Source organism: Podarcis vaucheri, assembly GCF_965113315.1.
Source record: "Podarcis vaucheri genome assembly, chromosome: 7".
Taxonomy (NCBI): domain Eukaryota; kingdom Metazoa; phylum Chordata; class Lepidosauria; order Squamata; family Lacertidae; genus Podarcis; species Podarcis vaucheri.
Window position 1 is genome coordinate 66,036,793 of NC_138765.1, and position 12,833 is coordinate 66,049,625.

The window sequence follows — 12,833 nt, forward strand, 5'->3', positions numbered from 1 at the left end:
ATTCTCAACCTCCTTAGCAAACTATACCTCCCAGGATGCTTTGGGGGGGGAGCCATGACTCTTTAAAGTGGTATGATACTACGCGGGTGGCGCTGTGGGTTAAACCACAGAGCCTAGGACTTGCCGATCAGAAGGTCGGCAGTTCGAATCCCCGCGACGGGGTGAGCTCCCGTTGCTCGGTCCCTGCTCCTGCCAACCTAGCAGTTTGAAAGCACGTCAAAGTGCAAGGAGATAAATAGGTACCACTCTGGCGGGAAGGTAAACAGCGTTTCCGTGTGCTGCTCTGGTTCGCCAGAAGCAGCTTAGTTATGCTGGCCACATGACCCAGAAGCTGTACACCGGCTCCCTCGGCCAATAAAGCGAGATGAGCACCGCAACCCCAGAGTCAGTCACAACTGGACCTAATGGTCAGGGGTCCCTTTAACTTTACCTTTTATGGATGGGGCCGCGTGGGGGCATCCCTGCTGCCCTGCCTACCGGCAATTCACTTTTCCTTTCAGGAGTGTGGCCCTCCAAGCCCCTCTTTCTGGCCCTGAGGACTCTCCCCAGGTCCATGCCCTCCTTGAATTCTTTTGCCTGGCTGGAATATGTCCTTGAACTGATAAATGTCTCCTGCTTTGCCTGGATGGAGGCTGGAGGGATGTGAATGGGAGTGTGGGAACCGTTATCTTTTGCACACCTGTACAAGGAGAATAGTTGCATCCTTTGCCCCAGCTGCTTTTCCTTCTGGCCCCGCCCACCACTGGCATGTGGCCCAAACGAAAAGGGTCACCTGTCCTTATTTTACACTGTTTCACTTTGCTCTTATTCCCCCCGCCCTCAGGTGCTGTCGTAACCATGACTGTTGCTACAAGAGAGTGGATGAGCAGGGATGTGACTCCAAACTTGCCACCTATTCTTACACCTACAAGTCAGGGAACATCATCTGTGGTGAGTTGACCTTTGCAGAGCAAAACCAATGCCTTCAGGTGGACGTTTTTCCCACCTGCTCCACCCCGCTGTCCATATCTCTTGCACAATGAGTCCCAAGAGCCCAACAACCAGCTGGCTACCGGGTGCTTGGGAACTGTAGTGCAAGGGGCATTGCTTTGGGAAGCGCCAAGCACAGGACTGGCAATGTGCTTCTTTCTCTCCTCTCCAAACAACCCTGCCCCCTCATCATCAGCTGATGAGGGTGGGTGCGAAACCCTCTGGCTTCAGCTGCATGCACCTGTCTCCTATTCTGCACAGCCAAGTCAGAATTCACCCTCCCCCTTATGCCTATCAGGTGGCTGTGGTTTGGGGGAAATGGCCTTGATAATCAAACTGGACACACACACCCTTCGGCCACTGTATGGTGGGCCCTGAGATTGAGATATTAAAAATAAAAAAATAAAAAAAAATTATTTATATCCCGCCCGCCCCAGCCGAAGCTGGGCTCAGAGTGGCTAACAACAGTAAAATAATACAGCACTCTCAAATCAATTCATTATAAAATCATTTCAAAACAAATTGATGGCAACCATTGGGCTAGAGTTCTGTGAAGAAATTAACAAAGGAGGGGGTCAGGCTGTGCCCTGGCCAAAGGCCTGGTGGAACAGCTCTGTCTTGCAGGCCCTGCGGAAAGATGTCAAGTCCCGCAGGGCCCTAGTCTCTTGTGACAGAGCGTTCCACCAGATCGGTGGACAAGTCTTGCCGAAGCAGAGCCAGCATGGCTTCTGAAAGTCCTAGGTTCAGCTGTCTGCTGATGCTGCCACCTTCACCACCAGATAAGTCCACCAGAGGACCACCAATTGATAATGGGGCCCACCGGGTGACACATTGAGGACCAGCTCCATATCAGCAGTGGCGTTACAAGGTCCGCCCCGGCTGCACCTTGCGGGTGCTCACCCCACCCAACCCTGGGCGCAGCGGCATGAGCAGCCATCGCCCCGCTGCAGCCGCATGTGGAGGATCCTCCGTTTGCAGCTGCAGCTGTGAGCAGAGGATCCTGCTACTGTCCGTATGGTGCTCAAGCAGTGCCAGCGGCAAACCGCTACATACAACGCATGTGCGGTATCACAGGCATGCGATGTACGTAGCGACACCGGACATGTGCTGTACGTAGTGGTTTGCTGGCGGCACCGTTCAAGCACCGGACGGATGGCGGTGGGATTCCACCGCCACTGCTGCGAGCAGAGAATCCTGCCACTGTCCGTACGGCATTTGAGTGGCGCCAGCAGCAAACCGCTACGTACAATGCATGTGCGGTGTTGCACACATGCACTGTACGTAGTGCTGCCGCACATGCGCCCTACGTAGCAACGCCACACATGCATCATACGTAGCGACACCGCGCATGCACCATATGTAGCAGTGCAATACATGCGCAGCCAGCGGTTTGCCCCACCCCAGGTGTCGGTTAGCCTTCATTCAGCCCTGCATATCGGGACGGAGGGGAGAAAGACAACTCACGTTTGTGGAATGCTCTCCCCAGGAAGGTTCACCTGGTGCCTTCATTATACACCTTTAGGCGTCAGGTGAAAACATTCCTCTTTAACCAGACCTTTGGCTGATTGACATCCGATGTCCTTTTAAAATGTGTTGTGGAAGCAGGGGTTATTGGGTTGTCTTTGTTTTGTATTTTCTGTTTTTCATATTGTGGTTTTATGCTGTGAACTGTTCTGAGACCTTCGGGCATAGGGCAGGATACAAATTATAATAATAAGTACTACTACTTCTGGCTGGCTTAAGAGACTGCGAGTTACAGACTCCCTCTCTCTCTCCTGCCCCCAGCCATCGCCTTAGTTACAGAATTTATTCCTTAGCCCAAAATACTATCTTGTTGTGTTGTCAGGAAACGAACCCTGGTATTGGGCAATGATTCCGGGTACTTCAATCCAGTGTGAGCGCCTGACCTGTGAATGCGACCAAAAGTTTGTGCAGTGCCTGCAAAAGAACTTAAAGACGTACCAGAAGAAGTACACCTACTTTCCCAACTTTTTGTGCTTTGGCCACCCTCCTCTGTGTCCTGCTGAGCCAAGAATGAGGTGGAGTAGGGAGGCAGTAGGGGGAGGGAGTTTGCATGGGATACAAAATTCAGTTCCGGTTTTGCATTTCCCTAAGGAAGACCTGGACAGAAATACAGCTGCAACATCGAAAAGCTCCCTTCTTTCACCTTTGCAACGCTTTTCTCCAGCCAAAAAAACCATATACGAGTTCCGCTCGCCACTTTCCTGCATGAAGCGAAAATGTTTCTCTTCAACCAGGCCTTGGGCCGATTAATATTCTACAGCCTTTTGAATGTGTCTGTGGCAAGGGCGGAGTTGTTGTTTTCCCAGTTTGTTTTACTTATTTACCTGTTTTTATCCTGTATTTTATTCTGTGAACTGCACTGAGATCTTATGATGAAGGGTGGTATATAAATCTAATAAATTAATACAAATAAGCTTGTGGTCTTTCCCCACCCCCCTTGAAAATGAAATAAAGTCATGAAAATTCATCTGCACTTTTAGGGCATCTTTCCCTCAATATACACATTTTGAAGGCAATTTTCTCTGATAGAAGGCATGTTCTTTTCACTAATATCAGCTTATTCCGTGGGCTTTGTCACCTGGGGGCAGCCATTTCATCTGGCGGGGAATCAGAAGGCTCGTTCCATCAGTTTTGCCAAAAGCCCAGCTCTATAAGGCCCCTCCTGCCCCCTGTTAAACCTCAAAAATATCCTGCTGTACTTGCGTTCCACGTCTTCATTGATGCTTTCTTTCCTGGTATCTTCTCCCTCTCTTCTCTTCCTTATTTTCTTTCTGTATCCCCCCCCCCTGGGTTTCTTATCATTTTCAAATATCAATAATAATTATATGGGTGGGGGGAACCCAAATGCCATACATAAAAATACATAAAATAAATATAAGTAATATTAGCATTGTTTGGCACACTTTCCTCTTATATACAAAAGACGGTCTTCTCCTCTGCTGGCCTGTTAAGGACATCCAAAGCAACACATGAAACGTGGTTAACTTCTGCCACAGCCAGTGAGCTCAGCTTGGCGCCTCCCTCAGCTTGGTGCCGCAGCTGGCTGCTGGCAATGCCAAGGTAGATTTTTTTCACCAGTGCCACCAGACAGGGCAGGCCATAGAGGTGGGTCAGCTGGGGCACCAAGCTCAGAGAGGAAGGAAGCGCCAAGATGAGTTCAGTGGCTGGGGGTTGTTTTTTTATGTACTGTCAGCAGTGAGCTAGGGAGACAAGAAGAAAGTGCTTGCACTGAGCTGAGGAGTTCAAGATGAATGCTGGGGCATGAAAGGGTCTGAAGAAGAGGACCAGGTGGTGGCTTCATCGCAGATGGAGAGGTGAAAATGGGTGCTTAGTGGTGGCAGAGGGAGGAAGATGCAGGAGGTTATCATGGAGGGGGGTTCTGTAGAAGCAGGGGTTGCACCAAAGGAGGGGAGAGGAGGGGGCATGTGTTATGTACTGAGTTGAATAGGATCCAAAATGCAGCAGTCTGATTGGTCCCAGAACAATAGGATTCAGAATGCAGCAGTCTGATTGGTCCCAGAACAATAGGATTCAGAATGCAGCAGTCTGATTGGTCCGCAGGAGCCACCCAATCCAACTCCAAGTGGAAGTGAACCCGCAACCTGATTGGCCTACAGGAGAATCCCGGAATTAGCCAATCACATGGGGCCCATTGTGTAAATAATGTATATAAAGCAGACATTTCGGGGGAACTGGCATTCCTCACTACTATGAGCTGAAGAAAGAGCATGAAATCCACACTCGACCCCGAGTATATTTCAGCATGGATGTGGGGGTGTAGGGGTAAACAGGGGTACAAAGGGATAGAAGTGGATGTGGCAATGGGGCTGGGAAGGTGAAAAGCAATCTGAGTATTTCCAAGGGGGTGGAAAGGGTTAGGGAGTTAATGTTAACTTCCACGCATGGGGTGGGGGTGGGGAAGGGTTTGGTGAGTGGGACAAACAGGGGGACAGCCCCTAGTTTGTTTGCTTCTAGAGCCCAACCTCATCTGAACCAGAATGGCAAAGACATCCGAGCAGGCTAATTCCGGGAGTCCCACAGCAGGGGAAGCTAGCTTGTTTTTTGTTTCCGCTTTCCATATTCCTCCTATTAAGTTCCAGCACCAACATTTCCTGCACAACTTGGTGAGAAGATCCTTCTAATAATAGTACAAATGTCCACACCCTCCTGGAGAAAGTGACCACTCGGTTTGCGAAAGAAGGATGGCAGCTACTGGTGGTGACCTTTGCTATTTTCCACCATTCTTCTAGAATGAAACCAGGCAGGCCCAGAGGCAAGATCTGTTGTCTTACTAGCTGGGGAAGGAACTGGCTAGAGAGGTTTAGGCATGTTAGTCCAGTCAAGGAGCAACTTTCTTTCTCACCTGGTTACTGGATATGGGGTCATGGGATTTTCCCCTCACTAACAGTTAAAACTCGCCAACGGACTATAAATTCCAGTTGTCACATTTCTGAGGAGAGAAGGACAACCAAATCACAAGGAAGAAAGGGAGCCAGGTGTGATATCGACCCCCAAGAAGTTTTACGAGGAGGCTAAGCAAAGTAAGTACCACTGCCGTTGGTTTTGCTTAACGAATTGTTTCTGCTGCACCACAACACCAAGCCATCAGTTTTAGAAGGAGGTTGGACAAATTCGAGGGAGAAAAGGCTCTCAATGGCTGCCGGCCATGATGGCTCTATTCTGGCTCCACTGACTAAGGCAGCAGTGCTTCTGAATTTCAGTTTCTGGAAAACGCACATGTGGATCCAGCCACGTCGTCGCTGGGATTTTTCACCCCTGGAAAGAATGGCACCTTCTCCACAAAAGGAATTGGCGTTCTCTCATGTAAACCCCCAGTTTTTCATTCATCGGATGAAGACAAAAAGATCTGTCAAAGTTCAATTCTTATTCCCCCTTCCCCTTCTTAAATTCACTTCTCTACATTTCTGCTTTGTTTTTTAAAAAGTCTTCCTGAAAACTCATCAGCATTCTTTGTATGCCCTTCTGACTAACGTTTTTTTGCAGGCAATTTCCCCTGATTGTTTGTTTGCTGACGTTTCAAATCAAGTGCTGACAAAACAGATAATGTAATTCAACGGCAACATAAATATTCATTTGAGCGAAAACAAAAAAAAATTCTTCTGCGGGTGGCAACGGGGAACAAAACCAAAGTGGGTTTCGTTGGAGAGGAGTAACACCACAATTGTGACTTCCCTGGCAAGTCTGTCAGGTGCCCCTTCTCCCTCAGAGCTCCTCCAATGGGCACCACCCCTCTACCTTTCCCTCCCCTCTTTCTTGGCACCAAGAGGCAAAGCCCCCCACCCTATGCCTCTTCTTATTCCCCAACACTGCTTGACCCTTCTCCATACCTCTGTCCACCCCCCACCCCCGCTTCTCAATTCTGTCACCCCCCAGCCTCTCTGGGCCTTGGCCAGACTTGCCACCCCATCTCTGACCTTCTGCTTCCAGGCCTAATCAGGCCCCTCTTTCTTAGGCCAATCTGCTCTTTTAAACACCTAACGTTGCCATGCTGTCCTTGTATCATTGTCCGAACAGACAGGTGATTGTGAGGCCAAGGAGCGTGGGAAGGAGTGGACGTGCTGGCATTTTTTCTAAAAGGCCAGACTCACATAGGACCCAAATTTGATCCAGTCAGCTTCCTAGTTGCAGACCTGTCCTTTAAGAAGGAATGGGCCAAATCTCAAGGGTTGACTGCTTGCCTTCCAACCCCACTTCCCCTTCAAACCAATACAACCCTTGGCATTTTACTGTGTTTAGGATGAATTGTTTGTGTTGTTGAGCCGTCTTTGGGGGTGTGGGGTGTGGCTGATATCAAAAGGTGGAATACGGATCCTCTAAACAAATTGAAAAACTGTACCACCTCTCCTTTAGGTCTTTATCAACGGAAGATGAAGATCTTATGGGGATCAATGGTGTTGCTGGTTTGCAGTAAGTGGAATCACAGAATAGGGTGGGAAAGGGATCCAAGGGTCATCTAGTCCAACCCCCTGAAATGCAGGAATCTAAAAGTAACAGGGAGAGGAGAGATTAAATTGTGTTGTGCTAACAAAAGGAAGGGGGCATACCTTTTTTAAAAAGTGTACCCCCTTCAAACTTGACAAAGCCTACTTCTGAGGACACCTTCATAATTTTGGGGAATTCGAATTTGAGCAACTGAGGTCAAAATTGAAGCAAGTTGGTCTTCTTGATAAATTAATCCAGAACACATTTGCTTCTCCAGTCATCATCAGCTGTGGCTTCACCTACCCCCACCCCCTTGTGGCTCCCAACAGATTACCTCTGAGAGGATACAGCCCCCAATGGCTGATCGAGGGGGGAGGTTGCCCACTTCTAACATGTATCAAATCCTAAAATGTATTAAAAATGCTACACAAGGTATAATTCATTTATGGATACCACCGCCACAAGATGTAGTGATAGCCACTAGCACAGACCAATTTATTAATGAAGAGAGGTGGGTCAATATTTGCTAGAGAGCATTTGCCCCATTTTCAGAAGCACTGTACCACTGAATACTGTTTGCTAGAAGGAAGAGGTGGAGAAGCACAACAGCTAGGACAGATCCCTTTCCCTAATAAGCTAAGCAGCTGGCGCCTTGTCCGTTTCTTTGCAGGTGTTTTGGCAGTAAATGGGAACCTCTTTCAATTCGGAAGAATGATCCAAAAGCTCACTGGGAAAACGTCTTTCCCCCACTACACCACGTACGGGTGTTACTGCGGGGTGGGTGGCCAAGGCAAACCGCGAGACGACACCGACCGGTAAATCAGTGGCTTGTGGGTTGTTGTTTTTTTACATAACTGATCACCTCACTATTAAAGAAGTGCTGTGCTGGAAAGGATTTGTTGGTGTGGGGTCACTTGTTCTAGCTAGTGGGGGGGGTATTGAGTCGGTTCACCACACTGGGGGCTTTCATTTCATTGATTTGCTTTTTTATAAGGATATCCCACTGGGTTATCCTCAGAAACATCCCCCCGCCCCGCCCCAGATAGGCAGAAGGTTCTGAAATGGGAAGTTTTGAAACAAGAAGTCAAAAGGTAGCCCATGACCACATTCACACCATACACGTAAAGCTTTATGAGACCACTTTAAAAGTCATGGTTTACCGCAAAGAGGAAATTATTGTTAAACTACTCAGGGAATTGTAGTTCCGGGAGGGAATAACTCTCGGCACCCTTAGCTCCCACCTACAGCTCCCAGAATTCTTTATTGCCCCTGGTAATGGAGCAATAAAAGAACAAGATGAGGACCCCCTTTAATTCTGATTGTCGCCATTTGATAAATTCATGGGCGTAAAATAGTACCGTTGTTTTAATTATCGGTGCAACTGATGCGTGTACCTTATACAGTGGTACCTCGAGTTACAGATGCTTCAGGTTACAGGCGCTTCAGGTTACATACTCCACTAATCCAGAAATAGTACCTCAGGTTAAGAACTTTGCTTCAGGATGAGAACAGAAATCGCACGGCGGTGCGGCGGCAGCAGGAGGCCCCATTAACTAAAGTGCTACTTCAGGTTAAGAACAGTTTCAGGTTAAGAACGGACCTCCAGAACGAATTAAGTTCTTAACCCGAGGTACCACTGTACCTATTTTTTTATTAAGATGTGTATAAATAATCAAATAAAAATAAAAAGAGGACCTTTAGCTCCCTCGGGCAGGTGAACAGTGTAGATTTGTCTAAAGGAGATTTCTCTTCCTTCTCCACAGCTGCTGCCTGGCCCATGACTGCTGCTATGAAAAGTTGAGTGACTGTAACCCCAACACCGACATATACAACTATTCCAGCGACGATGGAGTTATTACTTGTGGTAAGTAGCGACAGGAGGAAAATTTGGTTGCATCCCTTCCTTTTTGAAGGACAGACAATTCATACATACCATGAACTAAATGTTATTGTGCGCCTGCCGGCTTCACTAACGAAGAGGCAGGGGATCCATCGAAATGTGCACTCCTCCGACAGATGGCTATCCTACCTCTGTTTAAAATGAATCAGAGTAACAGTAGAGTTGGAAGGGAACCCAGAGGTCCTCTAGTTCAAGCCCTGCAAAGCATGACTCACAGCTAAAGAATCGTAGAATCATAGGCTTGGAAGGGAACCCCAAGGGTCATCCAGCCCAACCTCCTGCGATGTAGGAACCACATCTAAAGAAACTCTGAGAGATGGCCATCCAACCTCCAATGAAGGAGAGTCCACCACCTTCCAAGGGAGTTCGCTCTCCACTGTATTACAGTAGGGCTTTGCATCCCAAATTCAACCCCTGGTATCTCCTAGTACAGCTGAAAGAGACTCTTGGTGGACATGCCACTTGGGACCTTCTGCATTCAAAGCAACTGCCCTACCACTGAGCTATGGCCCTTCTCCATGTTCCTTGTTGCTGGCTGCCTAAACCACATCGCCACAGAATCACTGACTTAGTTGATCGCATTTTTATCCTCCACTTCCTCCAAGCATCTCCCTGCATCTTCCTACCAACCCTATAAGGTCGATTACTCCGAGAGAGTGGTTACTTTGCAGGAAGGGGGTATGGCTCAGCTACACCCTGCCGAACAACTCCAGGCACGCCTGGAAGAAGCGGACCATTTGGATCCCTTCCAGTCGGGATTCAGGCCTCATCATGGGACTGAAACTGCCTTGGTCGCACTGGTTGATGATCTCCGGCGGGCTAGGGACAAAGGTGAGAGCTGTTTCCTAGTTCTGCTGGATCTCTCAGCGGCGTTTGATACCATCGACCATAACATCCTTCTGGACCGTCTTGAGGGGCTGGGAGTGGGGGGCACTGTTATACAGTGGTTCCGCTCCTTCCTCCTGGGCCGTGTTCAGAAAGTGGTTGTGGGGGATGAGTGTTCAGACCCCTGGGCTCTCACTTGTGGGGTGCCTCAGGGTTCTGTCCTCTCCCCCATGCTTTTCAACATTTACATGCGGCCGCTGGGAGAGATCATCAGGAGGTTTGGGCTGGGTGTTCATCAGTATGCAGATGATACCCAGCTCTACCTCTCTTTTAAATCAGAACCAGTGAAGGCGGTGAAGGTCCTGTGTGAGTGTCTGGAGGCAGTTGGAGGATGGATGGCGGCTAACAGATTGAGGTTGAATCCTGATAAGACAGAAGTACTGTTTTGGGGGGACAGGAGGCGGGCAGGTGTGGAGGATTCCCTGGTCCTGAATGGGGTAACTGTGCCCCTGAAGGACCAGGTGCACAGCCTGGGAGTCATTTTGGACTCACAGCTGTCCATGGAGGCACAGGTCAAATCTGTGTCCAGGGCAGCTGTTTACCAGCTCCATCTGGTACGTAGGCTGAGACCCTATCTGCCTGCGGACTGTCTCGCCAGAGTGGTGCATGCTCTGGTTATCTCCCGCTTGGACTACTGCAATGCACTCTACGTGGGGCTACCTTTGAAGGTGACTCGGAAACTACAACTAATCCAGAATGCGGCAGCTAGACTGGTGACTGGGAGCGGCCGCCGAGACCATATAACACCGGTCTTGAAAGACCTGCATTGGCTCCCAGTACGTTTCCGAGCACAATTCAAAGTGTTGGTGCTGACCTTTAAAGCCCTAAACGGCCTCGGTCCAGTATACCTGAAGGAGCGTCTCCACCCCCATCATTCTGCCCGGACGCTGAGGTCCAGCGCCGAGGGCCTTCTGGCGGTTCCCTCATTGCGATAAGCAAAGCTACAGGGAACCAGGCAGAGGGCCTTCTTGGTAGTGGCGCCCACCCTGTGGAACGCCCTCCCACCAGATGTCAAAGCGATAAACAACTACCTGACATTCAGGAGACATCTTAAGGCAGCCCTGTTCAGGGAAGTTTTTAACGTGTGATATTTTATTGTATTTCTGGTTTTTATGGAAGCCGCCCAGAGTGGCTGGGGAAACCCAGCCAGATGGGCGGGGTACAAATAATAAATTATTATTATTATTATTATTATTATTATTATTATTATTACACAGCCCCTGCCTTGCATGCAGAAGGTCCCAGCTGTCCTCTCAAGGTAGGACTCAGAGAGACTCTTGCCTCCACTTCCGGAGAGCTGCTGCCAGCCAGTGTAGACAATACCCTGCTAAATGGACCAGTGGTCTGACTCAGCATAAGGTAGCTTGCTATGTTCCTACGCATTAAGGAGGAGGCTTGGCTCTGTGGCAGGGCACAAGGTCCCAGGTTCAATCCCTGAAATCTCCAGGTAGGGCTGGAAAAGACTCCCTGTTCAAAGCCCTGGAGAGCTGCTGCCAGTCAGTGTAGACAGTATTAATCTAGGTGGGCAAATTGTTTGGCTCTGTATAAGGCTGCTTGCTAGGAGCCACAGATGCAGCCTTAGCTGTTTGCAGGAAGGGCAGGATGATGACATGACAGGCTCCATCTGTTCTCTCAACAGGTGAAGGAAGCAGCTGTGAAAAGCAGATCTGTGAATGTGACAAAACAGCAGCCCTCTGCCTGAAGGACCACCTGGACACTTACAATGAGGAGTATCGCTTTTACTCTGACAAGAACTGCCAGGAAGGGCCGATGAAGTGCTGAGCTCAGCCCCTGCAGGCCCAAAGCTGCTTTGCAACTCCTCTTCAAAAATAAAAAAAAGTGAAGCTTGTAGTCATTGTGCGACCTTGTCCTTTTCTTGGGAGTTTGGGGAGCGACTCAGCTTGATTTACGGAGCCCAGTTAGCTGAGGGAGGATTCTGTCTCCTTTTGAGGGTCGCGCAGCAACCACTCTCATCCCCATCGCTCAGCTCATGGCGACCCCAACCCCAATGACAGCTTTTGTTATGTACTGAGAACAATAGGATCCAAATTGCAGCAGTCTGATTAGTCCTAGAACAATAGGATTCAGAATGCAGCAGTCTGATTGGTCCTAGAACAATGCAGCAGTATGATTGGTTGGCAGGAACCACCCAATCCTGCTCCAGATTGAAGTGAATCCACAACCTGATTGGCTTACAGTAGAATTCCGGAATTAGCCAATCATGTGCAGCCCATTGTGTAAATAATGTATATAAAGCAGATACTGTGAGGGGACTTTCATTCATTCCTCCTCACCACTATGAGCTGAATAAAGAGCATGAAATCACTTTGCGACTCTGAGTTTATTTCAGCTTTCTTCTTTGCATTCGGTCACAAGTGACCCTATCAATAGACTCCATTGTGCAGAAACTAGTTTCGAACAGGTCCGCCAGGAAATGTGAGCTCCTATCATACCGCTTTGTGCCTCTTGACTGATCAGGACATCCGGAAAGCAAGACAATACATCAATCCTGAGCTAAAAGGGCGTGTGAGCCTTTAGTGAAAAGCTGTAACTGAGCGGTGGAGCGTCTGTTTTGCATGCAGAAGGTCTCTGGTGCAATCCCCAGAGGCATCTCCGAGTAGGACTGGAAGAGAAAACCTGCAGAGTCACTGCCAGTCTGTGTAGACAATAATGAGCTAGAGGGAACAATGGTCTGAGCTGGCAGAAGGCAGTTTCCTGTGGCCCTGTGTAATTGGGATCCTGATGCCCAACAGTTCCTTCCTTATTCCTGTGGGATGTGTTGGGTTGAGGACTAAGCTGGGTGGACCAATGGTCTGACTTTGGAAAAGGTCACAAAATGGCCACTGTGGGATGTGTGGCATACCCTCCAATGTTACTCCAATAAAAAATAGGAATGTCCTATTTAATAATAATAATAATAATAATAATAATAATAATAATAATAATACCTGCCCATCTGACTGGGTTGCCCCAGCCACTCTGGTGGCTTCCAATATGTATGAAAACATGATTAAACATTAAAAAACCTTCCCTATACAGGGCTGCCTTCAGGTGTTTTCTAAAGGTTGTATAGTTACTTATCTCCTTGGGCATAACTCCAGAGCCTCCAACA

At 48.6% G+C, this 12,833-nt stretch overlaps 1 protein-coding gene across 4 annotated transcripts; it reads left to right on the forward strand.

Annotated features, from left to right (window-relative positions):
- The first annotated feature begins 4,155 nt into the window (after positions 1-4,155).
- Positions 4,156-11,554, forward strand: LOC309536701 (basic phospholipase A2-like). 4 transcript variants are annotated; one of them, XM_082230899.1, is made up of 6 exons: positions 4,156-4,307; positions 5,433-5,534; positions 6,865-6,921; positions 7,607-7,751; positions 8,700-8,800; positions 11,361-11,554. In XM_082230899.1, exons 3-6 carry the CDS (start codon positions 6,882-6,884, stop codon positions 11,501-11,503), a joined length of 429 nt encoding a protein of 142 aa, XP_082087025.1. In that variant the 5' UTR covers positions 4,156-4,307; positions 5,433-5,534; positions 6,865-6,881; the 3' UTR covers positions 11,504-11,554. The 4 variants fall into 4 exon arrangements, with proteins under 4 accessions (XP_082087025.1, XP_082087023.1, XP_082087026.1 ...); XM_082230897.1 differs by lacking the exon at positions 4,156-4,307 and adding an exon at positions 4,426-4,776; XM_082230900.1 differs by lacking the exon at positions 4,156-4,307 and adding an exon at positions 4,729-4,768.
- The last annotated feature ends 1,279 nt before the right edge of the window (positions 11,555-12,833 follow it).

What these genes read in the sequence shown, in the direction of transcription:
- LOC309536701 (XM_082230897.1), top strand. Translation starts at nt 4,722, where the DNA reads ATGAAATCCACACTCGACCCCGAGTATATTTCAGCATGGATGTGGGGG. An exon ending in ATGGATGTGGGGGTGTAGGG is followed by an intron (nt 4,777 to 5,432) that starts GTAAACAGGGGT and finishes TATAAATTCCAG; the next exon opens with TTGTCACATTTCTGAGGAGA. An exon ending in CGATGGAGTTATTACTTGTG is followed by an intron (nt 8,801 to 11,360) that starts GTAAGTAGCGAC and finishes TTCTCTCAACAG; the next exon opens with GTGAAGGAAGCAGCTGTGAA.